Source organism: Schistocerca cancellata, chromosome 3 (assembly GCF_023864275.1).
Source record: "Schistocerca cancellata isolate TAMUIC-IGC-003103 chromosome 3, iqSchCanc2.1, whole genome shotgun sequence".
Classification (NCBI taxonomy): Eukaryota; Metazoa; Arthropoda; class Insecta; order Orthoptera; family Acrididae; genus Schistocerca; species Schistocerca cancellata.
This window is the reverse complement of record NC_064628.1, coordinates 481,989,399-482,006,919: the sequence shown is the minus strand read 5'-3', so window position 1 is coordinate 482,006,919 and position 17,521 is coordinate 481,989,399. Positions and strand designations below refer to the sequence as shown.

General features: G+C 42.7%; 1 protein-coding gene across 2 annotated transcripts in view; it reads right to left on the bottom strand.

The window, feature by feature from the left end:
• The window catches only part of LOC126176751 (cholinesterase-like), a 90,911-nt gene that overhangs the window by 45,828 nt on the left and 27,562 nt on the right, over positions 1–17,521 (bottom strand). For both annotated transcript variants that reach the window (XM_049923918.1, XM_049923919.1), the window contains exons 3-5: positions 15,927–16,203; positions 10,358–10,543; positions 3,082–3,281 (exon numbers count right to left, since the gene is read on the bottom strand). In XM_049923918.1, coding sequence (XP_049779875.1) covers positions 3,082–3,281; positions 10,358–10,543; positions 15,927–16,203 — 663 coding nt within the window. The remainder of the gene's footprint in view (positions 1–3,081; positions 3,282–10,357; positions 10,544–15,926; positions 16,204–17,521) is intronic.

Genomic DNA, 17,521 nt, shown 5'->3' with positions numbered 1-17,521 from the left:
AGAAAAATTCTTTTGATTCCCACGATACATTGTCGATTTCGCGTCTCTTGGTTCGGGACCACCGACTTTCCGGATTTTATTTCATTACTGTGTCGTTTCTGAGATCGTAAACCCACGTCTCACCCAGAATACCCAAATGCCACACAGAATCAGATGTTCCTTTTTGAAGGATCTGAACAACTCTGAGATAGTGACCTTTGGTAGGACTTTTGTTAGCTCTAATCGAATGCAGAAAATACGCGTAACCCTATCTCAAAATGAAATCTACCTCCGAATACTCCTTGCTGTCATATATTTCGAGTACATTTAATACAATGGCAACTTGTATACATTAACGTGACCACCGACTATAATCGACGTCAACCTGCACTAACCACTCGCACACGACAGCTTGTAGCACGAGCAGTGGAAGGTATACAGGACGTTGCAAAAAGGTACGGCCAAACTTTCAGGAAACATTCCTCACACACAAAGAAAGAAAATATGTTGTGTGGACATGTGTCCGGAAACGCTTACTTTCCATGTTAGATCTCATTTTATTACTTCTCTTCAAATCACATTAATCATGGAATGGAAACACACAGCAACAGAACGTACCAGCGTGACTTCAAACACTTTGTTACAGGAAACGTTCAAAATGTCCTCCGTTAGCGAGTACACATGGATCCACCCTCCGTCGCATGGAATCCCTGATGCGCTGATGCAGCCCTGGAGAATGGCGTATTGTATCACAGCCGTCCACAATACGAGCACGAAGAGTCTCTACATTTGGTACAGGGGTTGCGTAGACAAGAGCTTTCAAATGCCACCGTAAATGAAAGTTAAGAGGGTTGAGGTCAGGAGAGCATGGAGGCCATGGAATTGGTCCACCTCTACCAATCCATCAGTAACCGAATCTGTTGTTGACAAGCGTACGAACACTTCGACTGAAATGTGCAGGAGCTCCATCGTGCATGAACCACATGTTGTGTCGTACTTGTAAAGGCACATGTTCTAGCAGCACAGGTAGAGTATCCCTTATGAAATCATGATAACGTGCTCCATTGAGCGTAGGTGGAAGAAACTAAAATGAGCTCTAACATGGAAATTAAGCGTTTCCGGACACATGTCCACATAACATCTTTTCCTTATTTGTGTGTGAGGAATGTTTCCTGAAAGTTTGGCCGTACCTTTTTGTAACACCCTGTATAAAGGCGTCGGGGGGAGTCGTTGTAATTCGCAAACAGAGCGATTTAACTGAGTCCAAAAGGGCATGATCATGGGCTTTCGAGCCAAGGTTGGAAGCACATCCGAAACAGCTATGGTCCTAAGCTGCTCGCGTACCACTGTATACAGTGCGTAGCAAAATGGCGTTATCCAGAACCGGCGCTGAGGTGAATGTTGTACTCCACGCAACATAGACGACAGGGGTGAACGACGTCTGCGCAGCGACCGTTCAGCGAACATTGCTGCGTACGGGCTGCCGCAGCACTCGTTTGGTTAATGCATTGATGCTGACTGCTGTTTATCGGCAACGAAAGCACGAATGTGCACACCAGTACCGCAGCTGGACAGATGGCCTATTCAGATGAATCACAGTTTGCGTTCAAATGGTTCAAATGGCTCTGACCACTATGGGACTTAACATCTGAGGTCATCAGTCCCCTAGAACTTAGAACTACTTAAACCTAACTAACCTAAGGACATCACACATCCATGCCCGAGGCAGAATTCGAACCTGCGACCGTAAGGGTCGCGCGGTTCCAGACTGAAGCGCCTAGAGCCGCTCGGCCACTGAGGCCCGCAGTTTATGTTCCATCAGACAGATGGCCATTGGCATGTACTGGGTGAAACGTTTGAAAGCAAACGCCCAGCTCACGTTATGATCTGGGGAATATTATCCTGGCATTCAGTGGGTGATCTCGTCGTCCTGGTAGGCGCAATGGCTCAACGGATCAACACAAGTATCCATTTATCATTGGGGATCATGTCCAACCCTACATGCACTTTGATTTTCCTCGACACGATTGCATCTACCAGCAAGACAATGCAATGTGCCGTAGCTCGCAGTGTAGTACATGCATTGTTCGAAGAGCAGCAGGATGAGTCCACCGTACTGCCCTGGCCACCAAACTCCCCTGATTTATACCATGTCCAAAGTCTGTGGGACCACCTTGATCGAGCTGTTAGCGTCACGGATCTTCAATCGAGAAACCGGTTGTAGCTGACTATGGCGCTGGAATCGGCATGATGCCACAGCCCTGTCAGTAACTTCTAAAACTTCATTGACTCTCTACCTGCACGTCTCGCAGCCAATTCGCTCTGCAAAAGTGGTCATTCAGGCTTTCGAGAGGTGGTCACACTAATGTCGCTGGAGATTGTAACTTTAGATACCTTTTTTTTTTTAAATTAAGGTCAATAATCTGTATTCGTAAACGCTCTAGTACATCACATGTACCAAGAGAACAGAAATTTAGCGTTTCTAAAAATTTCGCTGCTATTCTCCAAATGTATATTATCGTTGTCTATATGAACTCGTCCGCTATATTTATCAGTCATTGAAGTGTTCCTTACTACAAACGAGATGTGAGGTGTCGTGCGGAGGACCTGAAAGATAATGTACAGTACGTTACTTTGCACTTCTCTTCTGGTACTAAACTGTTGTTATTTACATATGGTAATACAGTTAGACTGCAGCAACTTACTCTTTAAAGTAACTCTATTTCATCCGTCATGAAGCGTCACCCATAGAAAAAAAATCCACAACTCTTCCAAGACCATGTCGTTACAAGTGAGATGATCTCGTTGCATTGTAACCAGTCTGCATCGCATCAGTTTCGTAAATCAACAACATCCTTATGCAGATTACGAAGATAGCAATTAACCTCTTAACATTGATCAGAGGGAACACATCTAGAAATAATTCAATACCTATTTTAGACTGCTGTTTGTACGTTTATAGAAATTTTGCAGGTCTGCGACAGTTCCATAAATACAGTGCAGCTGAAATTAGAATCTAAATCCTTGATGGCCTGTACTGATGTTGATGATTTAAAGGTCACAGATGCGAAACACTGTGTTTGTACGCAGTCAGTATAATACCTCATCTGTCAGGACCAAGGATGTGTCAACCACCAGGCCTGTTGCGTTGAGAGAGCGCAGGAAATCAACCAGCTCTTGAGAGTCATCAGTCTCGAATCCCAGGGCAGCTCCAAGTCTGAAGGCGTGCCTACGGGCCCATTCCATGGAGAGAGGTTGTCCGATGAAGTTTCCACTCTGAATTATGACCTTTGAGAAGAGACCTGTTAGAAATATGAAAATCTTGTTACGGTTGGACACCTCTTTAATATAAACGTATGAGCTAACTTCTACAGGTGAGTCTGGCAGTTGTATGGTCATCCTGATTTAAGTATGTATTGTGTTGTATTGTATTGTATTGTGTGTTAACCGGGGGCCTAGAAAAGACGGAGGGGCTCCGTCCCCGCCACAGCCGCAGTGGTCCACAACCCCACGACGACTACCGCAGTCCACTCCACACATCCGCCGCCCCACACCGAACAACTCTTTCAGGGTTATAGCGCGGTTCGGCCCCCGGTGGACCCCCCCCCCCCCCTCCCAGGTAACGCCTCACACCAGACGAGTGTAACCCCTATGTTTGCGTGGTACTGTAATTGTGGTGTATGCGTACGTGGAGAACTTGTTTGCGCAGTAATCGCCGACATAGTGTAACTAATGCGAAATAAGGGGAACCAGCCCGCATTCGCCGAGGCAGATGGAAAACCTCCAAAAAGCCATCCACAGACTGGCCAGCTCACCGGACCTCGACACAACTTCGCCGGGCGGATTCGTGCCGGGGACCAGGCGCTCCTACCCAATCCGGAAAGCCGTGAGTTAGATCGCACGGCTAACTGGGCGGGCTGATTTAAGTTTACTGTATCTCCTAAGAATGATTTCTTAAGCAGCCATACAACTTCCTTCCTCTAACCTCTGTCTGAGCTGGTGCTCCGTCTAACGGCCTGAACCTCATATGGACGCTAAAAATTAATCTTCATCGTACTCCGTCGTAATTTTTCCTTGTACATACTTGCGAAGAGGTTTGTAGACATTTCGTCCGTGTAGCGAACCTATCTGTCGTTTCCCAAATGTTGGGTGGATGGGAGTCATACTGTGCCTCTTAGCGTGGGGGTGGTTACGTTCAGACGCAGCGGGGAATGCGTGATACACGGATTAAGCAGCCTTTTCTCTTGTCCGATAAAAAAGGGCATATCATATTGACGAAAACTTAAAATTAGAAAACCATTTAGTATATTTTTTAAACTGTTTAGATTCGGCTACTTTCGCCGTAAGAGAAATTGCCTCGTTTGAGGATATAGAAGTCAATAAGTTAATACATTTTACATATTTCCTTACAGTATAATATTCTGAAGTAACTTCTCACATATGCAAAAATCTATTCAATGCACAAAAGAAAGTAATTAGAATTATGTGTAGGCTTTACACATGTGCATCTTTTATGTATCTCTTGAAGCAGCTGGAAACATGAACCACAACTTGACAGTACATTTATTCAATTCCGAAATTTATTATAAACAATTCACCTGAAATTTATAAGTATAGCATGCAGAACAATAAAAGGAAAAATTAACTGCTCTACTCTTTGATGACTCTAACTTTGGAAGGGAAACTGATGAAATGCAAAGCTGCAAAACTGTTTGATAATCTACCAATAGAAATAAAATTTTAGACTGTAGTAGACTCTAATTTTGGAAGGGAAACTGATGAAATGCAAAGCTGCAAAACTGTTTGATAATCTACCAATAGAAATAAAATTTTAGACTGTAGTAGACGTTTTTTCAAATGTAGACTAAAGATATTTCTCCCTACCAACTCCTATACCATAGAGGAATTCTTGAATGCTTGTAATTAGTCGCTCTTAGAGAAAAAAAATCTGTAACAGGTCGGTATGTTGCCAAATAAATATTTATTCCTGTGTTATGTGGTCTGTCTCTTCCAAACAACCCAATCATAAACTTTATCGTGAATACAACCTATGGAACATGCAACTAACTAAACAACATTTCAAGACGAAGAAAGTTTTTGGTTAGTAACTGCGTCATGAGAGTGAACTGTTTCCAAATCCAGTCGATTTTGAGAAAGTATCAACGTTTTAAAGTTTCGAGGACTGCTGAAATTAAATCTGCAGCTTCAGACATGTATTCTAAGTACACTGCAGGACAACTGATAAAGAAAAATAGACAATTTCTAAGGAAAAATTGCCAGTTGCTACGGAACAACTGACTATTGATACGGAACACCCGAACAATGATAGTAAAAGGAAATGTAGAGGGCGGAACGTTTTAACTGCAGCAAATCCGGTGCTCGACTGCTCTGTATGCAATCGACAGTTCATGGAGTACGGTGTTTCACGAAGTTTCTTTTTTTGAGTCCGATTAGTGTGACAAAGTGCCTGCAAGACATCATCCCAGTGCTGGCGATTGTGGACGGCTTGAAGCCGGTCAAAGTGTCACTGCTGTAGCCACAGTAACGGGTGTGTCCACAAGCGTCATCCCGCTGAAGGTGCAAATAATATGCGAAGGTACGCAGGTGGTCATAGATGGACCACCACACCGCAAGAGGATTAAAGGAAGAGACATCTCTTTCACTCCTAACCAGGTCGCTGCAGGCCTCGCAACCGCTACAGTTACACACGTCTCTGCCAGAACCATTTCATGGCGATTGGATGAGGCTGGTTAGCATGCTCGGAGGCCTGTTAAATGTATCCCACTTCAACAACGTCATCGTCGACGCAGAGTCTGTTGGTGTTGGGAGTATGTTGGTTGGGGTCAGCAAAAGTGGTCCAGAAGGATGTTCTCCGACGAATGTCACTTCACTGTGGCAATTGATTCTGGTCACCATTTATTGCGAAATATTCATGATCGTTACTGGTATCGCGCTATACACTGACGTGACAAAAGTCATAGAATACCTCCTACTATGGTGTCTACCTCCTTTTCTCCAGCGCAGTGCATGTACTCAAGAAGTCGTTCGAATACCCCTTCAGAAATATTGAGCAATGCTGCCTCTATAGCTGTCCATAATTCTGAAACTGTTGCCGGTGATGGTTTTGTGCACGAATTGACCCCTCGATTATGTCTCATAAATGTTTGATGGGATTCATCTCGGCCGCTCTGGGTGGTCAAACGATTCACCCTAATTTTCCAGAATGTTCTTCAAACAAATCGCGAACAACTGTGGCCCGGTGACATGGCGCATTATCATCCATAAAAATTGCATCATTGTTTCGGAACATGACGTCCATGGATAGCTACAAATGGTCTCCAAGTATCCGAACATCCAGAGGATGAAGTCTATTCAATGTAAACACAGCCCACACCATTGTGGAGGCACCACAAGCAGGCACAGTGTCTTGTTGACAACTTGGGTCCACGGTTTCGTGGGATCCGCGGCACGGTCAAACCTTACCATCAGATCTTACCAGCCAACCGCTGTGGCCGAGCAGTTCTAGGCGCTACAGTTTGGAACCGCGCGACCGTTACGGTCGCAGGTTCGAATCCTGCCTCGGGCATGGATGTGCGTGATGTCCTTAGGTTAGTTAGGTTTAAGTAGTTCTAAGTTCTAGGGGACTGACGACCTTAGAAGTTTAGTGCTCAGAGCCATTTGAACCATTTGAGCTCTTACCCCTGAAATCGGGAATCATCTAACCAGGCCACGGTTTCCCAGTCGTCTAGGGTCGAACCGACATGGTCACGAGCCCAGATGAGGCGCTGCAAGCCAAAGCACAACCGTCGGTCGTCTGCTGCCATTGCCTATTAACGCCAAATTTCACCACGCTGTCCTGACGGATACGTTCGTCGTATGTCCTACATTGATCTCTGCGGCTATTTCACGCAGTGTTCCTTGAGGAAAGTCCACTGGACCTGACGGGATACCAATTCGATTCTACACAGAGTACGCGAAAGAACTTGCCCCCCTTCTAACAGCCGTGTACCGCAAGTCTCTAGAGGAACAGAAGGTTCCAAATGATTGGAAAAGAGCACAGGTAGTCCCAGTCTTCAAGAAGGGTCGTCGAGCAGATGGGCAAAACTATAGACCTATCTCTCTGACGTCGATCTGTTGTAGAATTTTAGAACATGTCTTTTGCTCGAGTATCATGTCGTTTTTGGAAACTCAGAATCTACTATGTAGGAATCAACATGGATTCCGGAAACAGCGATCGTGTGAAACCCAACTCGCTTTATTTGTTCATGAGACCCAGAAAATATTAGATACAGGCTCCCAGGTAGATGCCATTTTCCTTGACTTCCGGAAGGCGTTCGATACAGTTCCGCACTGTCGCCTGATAAACAAAGTAAGAGCCTACGGAATATCAGACCAGCTGTGTGGCTGGATTGAAGAGTTTTTAGCAAACAGAACACAGCATGTTGTTCTCAATGGAGAGACATCTACAGACGTTAAAGTAACCTCTGGCGTGCCACAGGGGAGTGTTATGGGACCATTGCTTTTCACAATATATATAAATGACCTAGTAGATAGTGTCGGAAGTTCCATGCGGCTTTTCGCGGATGATGCTGTAGTATACAGAGAAGTTGCAGCATTGGAAAATTGTAGCGAAATGCAGGAAGATCTGCAGCGGATAGGCACTTGGTGCAGGGAGTGGCAACTGACCCTTAACATAGACAAATGTAATGTATTGCGAATACATAGAAAGAAGGATCCTTTATTGTATGATTATATGATAGCGGAACAAACACTGGTAGCAGTTACTTCTGTAAAATATCTGGGAGTATGCGTGCGGAACGATTTGAAGTGGAATGATCATATAAAATTAATTGTTGGTAAGGCGGGTACCAGGTTGAGATTCATTGGGAGAGTCCTTAGAAAATGTAGTCCATCAACAAAGGAGGTTGCTTACAAAACACTCGTTCGACCTATACTTGAGTATTGCTCATCAGTGTGGGATCCGTACCAGATCGGGTTGACGGAGGAGATAGAGAAGATCCAAAGAAGAGCGGCGCGTTTCGTCACAGGGTTATTTGGTAACCGTGATAGCGTTACGGAGATGTTTAACAAACTCAAGTGGCAGACCCTGCAAGAGAGGCGCTCTGCATCGCGGTGTAGCTTGCTCGCCAGGTTTCGAGAGGGTGCGTTTCTGGATGAGGTATCGAATATATTGCTTCCCCCTACTTATACCTCCCGAGGAGATCACGAATGTAAAATTAGAGAGATTAGAGCGCGCACAGAGGCTTTCAGACAGTCGTTCTTCCCGCGAACCATACGCGACTGGAACAGGAAAGGGAGATAATGACAGTGGCACGTAAAGTGCCCTCCGCCACACACCGTTGGGTGGCTTGCGGAGTATAAATGTAGATGTAGATGTAGACTGTTAGCACTGACAACTCTATGCAATCGCCGCTGCTCTCGGTCGTTAAATCAATGCAGTTGACCACTGCGTTGACCATAGTGAACGGTAAAGCCTGAAATGTGGTATTCTCGGCACACTCTTGCCACTGTGGATCTCAGAATATTGAATTCCCTAACAATTTCCGAAATGGAGTGTCCCGTGCGTCTAACTCTAACAATCATTCCGCGTTCAATATCTGTTAATTTCCGTCATGAAGCCATAATCATGACGTGAAACGTGAATCACCAGAGTATAATGACAGCTCCACCAAAGCACTGTGCATAAGCAACAGTGCCGACGTCTGTATATGTGCACATCGCTATACCATGAATTTTCTCACCTCACTTTAGTGTGACCAGGCATTATGCACAATGGCGGAAAATAGCTGCGTACCTTAGTGTGATATACCGTTACAGCACAGGGCATAGCAGGGAGATTATCCTATGTAATGTCTGGTCAGGGGTTCGGTAGATCTCGACTTTCTGTTTATGGACTATGCCTGTCCATTCAGGACCGTTGAGGTGTCGGACACATACGAAGTGATGATATTGAACGCATGGAATGGCCTGCGTACTCTCCGGACCTAAATCCTATACGGCATGTCTGAGGTGCTTTTGGCAGATATATTTCTCAAAGAACATTCTCTCACAAAACCGTGCACGAACAGAAAACCGCCTTGACAAAGAGTGGGACAATATCCCCACAGGACTTCTCAGCAGTTTGGTAGCCAGCATGAATAACAGGTCCAGACTGTGCATTAGTGGCCGAGTAGGGTATATTCCTCACTGAGGGTCTGATGTCCATCTTGAAGTTGGGAATTTGACCCATGTGAAATGTGAACATTATTTATGTCTATTATCATGCTTCTGGATATGGTGAAATCTGTACCATTTTTCGTCGTAAATATACCACTCCACCTCTATTACATATGTATTGTGTTCCATGTATTCCATCACCCCATGTGATTATTCCTGTCCAGCAATGTCTCTGTTCCTTAGAAATTGTCAAGCAGTGTATTAATAGGTTCCTAGATTTATGTACAAGAGCCAAGAGGGAACAATAAGACTGGAAGACCAAGAACGAAGTGCTCGGATTAAAAAGGATGTAAGACAGCGATACAGTCTTTCGTCACCTACTGTTCAGTCTGTACATCGAAGAAGCAATGATAGAAACAAAAGAAAGGTTCAAGAATGGAATTAAAATTCAAGATGAAAGTATATCAATGAGTCGTTGATGAAATGGCTATCCTCAGTGAAAGTGAAGGAGAATTACAGGATATGTTGAATAGAATGAACAATCTAATGATTGCAGAATATGGATTGAGAGTAAATCGAAGAGAGACGAAAGTAATGAGAAGCAGCAGAAGTGAGAACGGCGACAAAATTTAACTTCAGGATTGGTGATCATGAAGTAGTTGGAGGTAAGGAATGCTGCTATCTAGGCATCAAAATAACCCACGACGGAAGGAGCAAAAAGGACATAAAAAGCAGAGTAGCATTGGCAAAAAGGGCATTCCTAGCCAAGAGAAGTCGGGTAGGAACTGTAGAGAAAGACAGAGATTGGAATACATCCAGAAAATAATTGCAAGGTCTAGCCTGAGGTGAAAAGTTTGCCCCAGGAGAGGAATTCTTGGCGGGCCGGATCAAACCAGTCAGGAGACCGATGACTCAAAAAAAACTTCCTATATGTGGGTTACCCATCTTGCTAATTATTTTCCAAAGCAGTCTCACAATCCACCTTTTATGTCGTACGAAGCTATAGTATCTTCTCTCACACGTAACACCAAGCAATCCACTTTCCTTTACTTCATAGTACTGTTATATAGTTATTAACAACAACTTATTCACTTATGCAAACATAAATGAAATGTTTGTAAAGTGTATGACCTGAAATGGTGAAAATTTCGGCACACTATGGCGGGACTGAGAAGCGCTTGGTAAACGTGGAGCAACTGACCTGTGGACAGTGGGGAGACCATGTGGAAGGAGACGGCCATGCCGCCAGCGCTCTGCCCCTGCAGAGTGATTAGGTCCGGATCACCGCCGAAGCTCGCGATGTTCTGCCCAACCCACTTCAGCGCCAGCAACTGGTCCTTGAGGCCCGCGTTGCCAGGCACCACCTCGTCGCCGGTGCTAAGGAAACCTGCCACGAGTGATTGCTGCTGCGTCACAGTTACTGCACTACTATACAGGGTATAACGGGTGTAAGTGCAGATATTTATATATGTGGTATATTAAAACGTACAGAACACACATCAGAGAGTTCGTAGTCTTTTCTGTGCGTCGATCAGTCTTCCCACCAACATTTCACTAACTTTACGACGTTTTCTGGGTGGCTGTAAGTGCACCAATAAGTGGTTTACGCCTGTCTCTATAGACTAATTGCTTCGCGTCCGCGTCCTCACACTTCAACACTAGGCTTGCTGCCCAGGGGAAAAGAAGCGCTAGTGGCTTGCTTTTGCTTGGAGGTACTAACCAACTTAAAAAGACACTACTCCTAATAGCTATATTTATTAGTCGGTAAATGAAGTGAATACTGATGTAAACTTGTTCATTACACTGTCCTCAGTCACCATTAGAAATATCTGCACTTATACCCGCTACACCCTGTATAATGTCTTATTTTAAAGGTAACTTAATGTGTTGTTAAGGCATTGTGGTGATCTGATACTTAAAAATGAATAAAAATCTTTAAATTCTAAAATATTATAAGGTCGTGCCAAATGTTTTAGTATGTTTGAAGTTCCTTATGTTCTTCATCATTCAATAAACGCTTCATACAAGAGAAAAGTTGTTTACAGAAGCAAGTAGTTTACACAGAGATAAGGCGGACACTGACGTCAGGCAAACTCAAATTAAAGGCATCTTTAGATTCAAAATTGCGTTACAAGAAAGGAGGAATATACGTGCTCCATACACGTATCCCCCAACTTGCTGGAGAATGTTACGTTTTACGTAGATAATGTGTTGGACTTTAAAACAACTAAAAAACTCTCTGCTAACGTATACATGTAAGCTCTACACTCCGAAAATATAAATTCAGATTCCTTAACTTGCTACCAATAACATCCTTGACCTGCGTAGAACGAGAAGGGTCAAGAAAGCTTTCGAAAGTAAGAAGGAAATACTGGAAACGTTAAAAATTACTCGTTAATAATAAACAGGCTAAACTAAGAAGCTCCACTGCTTTTATCTGAGTTTGTTTGGAACACTCTGAGCCAAAACTAATCGCTCCTGCATAGAATCACTTCAGGTGTAGTTCATAGACTGCTGATTAGAAACGCAAGACACAATCAAGAAAAGATTTGCGATAATACATTCGTACTGATAGTGCTATGGAGTGGAAAACTATAAGGTATTGCGGGAGATGACAATACATAGTAAAATGAATATCCTACAAGAAAGACAGTCCAACTGAATTTTAAAATATGAGGTTTATTATTCACAACTTTCACCTCTTTCAAAAGCCTCTAGGAAAGAAGGACGTACAGAAGAAGCTCTATCTTTTTGCACTATTGTTTCAACTGTGTTATCGAAGTGTACATCGTTTTTTCTGTCTAATCGACACTGTTTTAATACTCCTGTTGTTCTTGGAATAGTTCATAATATCAATCACCACTCCCAAGAAATAGGTAGGTTCAGGCATGGTGGAGTTAGAATTTCAACACACTTTCCAGAATGGTTCCTTCAAAAATTGCAAGTCCGATTACAACCGGAATATCTTCATAGCGAACTTGTTTCCCATCAAATGACAATGGCGTCGCTATTGAAACTCTACAGTCTTCCTTCCCTTTATCCCTGCTTATTACTGAACGAAGGTTTATGCTCGCCGACACCGAACATAGTTATGCTAGCACTTTTCCAGGCTGAGAACATCCTTTATAAAGGTACAGACCACAGACATGATAGCAAAAAAATAAAAACAGTGCTGACGTCGCTTCCAAATTTCGACGATAGTAACTGGTTTAACGTACTTGGTACCGCTTCCTCCGTTTTCTCATGTAGTGAATCGCACGCAGCACGTATGGGGAGAAATCGGATATCGGCGCCTGTATGAGTCACGAGAAAATGGTTCATTTGTTATGTCGACAACAAACAACGGTTGTGGATAGTATGTGTCCAATTACTATGATTAAGAAGCCACAGTGAGAATTCTGTATGAAGCGACTAATTGGTTCAAGATTCAGAACGTAGTACGGAAAGGGTGCATATTGTCACAATGTTCATTCAGTATGTATGCAGAACACATTATGAGGCATCCCGCGTTAGGTGAAGAAGAAACCGGAATTAAACTAGCTGGGATGAAAGTAAATAACCTTGGATGTGCTGATGATACCATCCTGATGGCAGTAAATGAAGAAGATTTAGAAATCCACTTACTTAAGGTGAAAGAAGGAAGTGCAAAGGCTGAACTAATGTTCAATGTGAAGATAATAAAAATTTGGAAACTACGTCCACGACTTCATGACATGTAAGGGGAAGAAAAATGGTAGTTTTTACTACGTTCAATTACCTCGGCCCCCAGACTACTACTGATGGTGGCTGCAACCACGAAATCAAGAGGCGCTTGTTACTTGGTAGAAGGGCAAAGACCAATCTTAACAATGTGTTAAGGACTACAAAGATACGTATAGTAATGGGTATGGTTATTCCAGTTGTGAAGTTAGAATACGATATCCGAACCGTAAGAAAGGTTGAACATAATAAAATACACTTCCTTGAATTGTGGTGTTGGAGGAAAGTCCTTAGAACGAATAGGTCGGTATTATAGTTAAGTAAAGCCAGAATGCTTCTTGAACGGTCTGGCACTGAAACAAAAATTGACATACTATGGGTACATCGTGAGAAGACATGATTAGCTGTAAAAGACCTTAGTGCCAGTAAGTTCAAGAGCACAAGTAGAAGAGAACAGGAAAGGATGAGATGGATTGACGGCATCACACAAGTTATGGATTCCAATCTGGATATTCTTCTGAAGGTAGTACAGGGCGGAAGAAATTGGCGTGCTTTGGTTAATGGAATTTTGACATTCATTTCACCAAAAACATATCTATTTGAGATCCGCCTTCCTTAACTATTACACCGAACGGAAATCTTTTGGTTAATGAGATCACTGAGAGCTGGAATAGATTGAAAGAATAGAGAGACAGAGACAGAGAGACTATTGATTTGTCAGTAATTTTTATATACAGCTTCAGATAAGTGTTTTTGGTCGTTTATGAGCTACCAATGAAAAGAAACAAAAAAGTAATTCCCGTATTCCTGGTGTTGTTGCCGTTGTGATCATCAATCTGATGCAGCTCGTCATTCTACTCTATCCTGTGCAAGCCTCTTCATCTCCGAATAACTACTACAATCTACAGCTGTTTGAACCTGCTTACTATACTCATCTCTTGGCCTACCTCTACAATTTTAACCTCCTACATTTCCCTCCATTACGTAACTGGCTATCCCTTAATGTCATAGAATGTGTCCTATCAACCGAGTCCATCTTTCAGTCAAACTGCACCAAATGTTTTTCTCCTCAATTCCACCCAGTATAGAATCATTAGTTACATGATCTACACAGCTAATCTTCAGCATTCCTCTATAGCACCACATTTTTAAATCTTCTGCTCTTTCCTTGTCTGAACTGTTTTCGTCCGTTCAGGGCTACACTCTAGACAAATATCTCCAGGGAAGACTTCCTACTTAACAAATTTCTTTTCTTCAGAAACTCTTTTCTTACCATTTGTCAGTCTACAATTTATACCGTCTCTACTTTGACCATCATCAGTTATTTCGCTGGCCAAACAGCAAAACTCAGCTACTACTTTTAGCGTCTCATTTCCTAATCTAGTTCCCTCAGTTTCGCTTGATTTTACTCGGCTATATTCCCTTACACTTGTTTTGCTTTTGTTGATCTTCATCGTATATCCTTCATTCAAGACACTTTACATTCCATTCAGCTGCTCTTCCATGTCCTTGCTGTCTCTGACAGAATTACACTGCCATCAGCAAACCTTAAAGTTTTATTTCTTCTCCGTGAACGTTAATTCCTTCACCAATTTTTCCCTGATTTCCTTTAATGCTTCCCTCTCATGTCTCTCGATTCTTATAACTGCCGCCTGCTTTCTGCACAAGTTGTAAATAACGTTTCGCTCCCTATATTTTCCCTGTGGTACTTTCAGAATTGCAAAGAGCTTATTGTAGTCAACATTGTCAAAAGTTTTATGTAAGTCTACAAATGCTATAAATGTATGTTTGCCTTTCCTTATCCTATCTTCTAAGAGAAGCCGTAGGGTCAGTATTGCCTCGCGTCTCTATTTATTCTTCCGGAACCCTAACCGATCTTCTCCGAAATCGGTTTCTACCAGCTTCTCCGTTCTTCTGTAAATAATACGTGTTAGTATTTTCCAACTATTACTTACTAAACTGATAATTCTATAATATTCACACCTATCAGCACATTGTAATTATTGCATTCTTCTCGAAGTCTGCGGGTATTTCGCCTATCTTGCCACCAGGTGGAACAGTTTTGTCATGGATGGCTTTCCCAAAGAAGGCGTCTTGTTTCGAATTAGGTCTTTCAGTGCTCTGTCAAATTATTCTCGCACTATCATGTCCCCGTCTCATCTTCATCCACGTGCTCTTCCCTTTCTATAATATTTCCTTCAAGTTCATTTCCCTTGTACAGTCCCTCTGTATACTCTTTCTGTTTCTGAACTTTCTATTCTTTGCTTAGTACTAGTTTCCCATCTGAGCTCTTGATATTCATACAGCTGCACTTTCTCCAAAGGTCTCTTCAGTTTTCCTACGGGCTGTATCCATCTTGCCCGAATTTTTATAAGACATAATAATTATAGTAAACTTTCTTTCGAGTTTCGTTAATAACAGAAGTTAGTGTAAAGCAAAGGAAAACTGCTCTTTGTGTATGCACATAATCCCAAGTGTGATGATTCTTTCTGTGCGTTGCACCAAATTTAAAATATTCAACTTCACATACTGTATGATCTTTTTGTGACAGTAAAACGTTACTTTGGAATCAGAAACAGTTTTCTTGCGTTTCATTTCTTCCTTAGCTGACGTCATCTGAACCACTATTTCTGCAATAATTCAATTTCATTGACTGCACAATGGCACTTGTTCTATCTGCAGGCCGGCCGCTGTGGCCGAGCGATTCTAGGCACTTCAGTCCGGAACCGAGCGACTGCTCCGGTCGCAGGTTCGAATCCTGCCTCGGGCATGGATGTGTATGATGTCCTTAGCTGAGTTAGGTTTAAGTAGTTTTAAGTTCTAGGGGACTGACGACCTCAGATGTTAAGTCCCATAGGGCTCAGAGCCATTTGAACCATTTGAATCTATCTGCAGGTAGATCAACTTTTAAGTTATCAGTTATATTTAGTGGCACATTTGATTGTAGATCGTTGCTGCAGTTAAGGAAGTGGAATAGATCGAGAATATAAACTTGGAGAGTGGAGACCATCTCAAGTTTACCAGCTAAGCAAGAGAAGCAACTTAGCTTATCCCATGGTATAGATACACACCTAGTGGCCCAAGCCGATAATTGATGGTGACAAGAATGACACCATAGGAGACAAGGAAATCAGGTCCGTACTGCTGGTCTGAGCCACTGCCGTAGGTGAACCCCCCTCCATGGATCCAGAAGAGCACAGGAAAACCTGAACCCTCCCCTGGAACGTCAGGGACGAACACGTTCAAGTAGAGGCAGTCCTCGGAGCCATCTCCCGTGTCTTGTACGCAGTCACTGCCGTATTTAGTAGCATTGTATACACCTACCCAGTGCGTTGCCGGCTGGGGATCCTGGAAAACATAAAGAGAAACATCCGAAGACATCATGAACCACACTGCAAGTGCACCATTTGTTTTTGGTGTCTGCTGATATTATCGCATACATGTTCATTTCATTTCAGCGACATTAATCTTATTTACATATCTGAAGGAATTTTGTGTCGTTGAACTCTTTAGGAGCTACGTAGCGTGTCAGTAATATCAAACACTGCAACTATTATTTTTCTCTGACAGATGCAAAACTTTCACGTGATTTGCACATGTGACTTCATTTGCCACACATACGTTAAGATTCTATACATTTATAGATGAAGAGAATTTGATTAGTATCATCTACAGATTCATCCCAATTTGCCTTTAATTTGCCTCCAATACGTCTGTTACTTCTAGTGACAGAATTTGTATTATCACTGATTACGTGTTATTGCTTTTTTTTCACTGAAATTCGTCTAAATATTTTATATTTGAATTCTCAGATGTAGGCAACTTCAATATTCACTTCAAAATTCGTAACAATCATACCGAACGAAACGTAAGTCATATAAATAATTTATAACGACTATCAAACCTCTTTTCAGTATTAATAAATGTTATATTAGTACTCTTACAAAGGAGTTCAAGATGAAAAAATTATGTTATTGTTCGACCTACTACCCAAACTATTTGCAAATACAGAGTTACTCATAAACATGCATCCAATTCAACAAAGCTATACCTTCTACATGCAAGATAGAAGCATGGGATGAGGGCGCGATTGTTTGGAGGGGAGAAGGGTGAATTTAAACTTACGCATCGAAACTAAGCGTTTACCATCGTGTAATGGGTATAATTTGCCGGTTTCAATGGTTGCCGGTAAGACTATCCCACCTGTCAGTTTTCGACTTCCATGCCTAGAAAGAATTCACACAGCTCTACACATTTTTGTTTATCACAGTCATAAAGGTCTTGTAGCAATTGAATCCTCCACGGATAGAAACACGCCGCAAAACAAATTAGACAGACATGTGAGGACTAGGTAAGTTTTGCATGCCATGACGAGGAGAGTTCTGTGAACTAGGGGCAAGAATCTGTAAAAACGCGCTCTACGTCTTGAACGATCCCTTCACTCAACATGTGGATTTTCTCTTACGTAAACAATCAGTGTCTTGAACCTGCTGACGCCGATCCTCTCATCGAATACTTTGGGTAGTATGAGGTGCGGTTCTGTACCCTCGACGAAAATCAGCCCACCAATTTGTAACTGAATTGCACCTGTTGAAACGGAAGAACGCAAAACACCTCTTGTTGCTGTGTTCTTACCATATCGACTCGACGCACACTGGGCAATGAA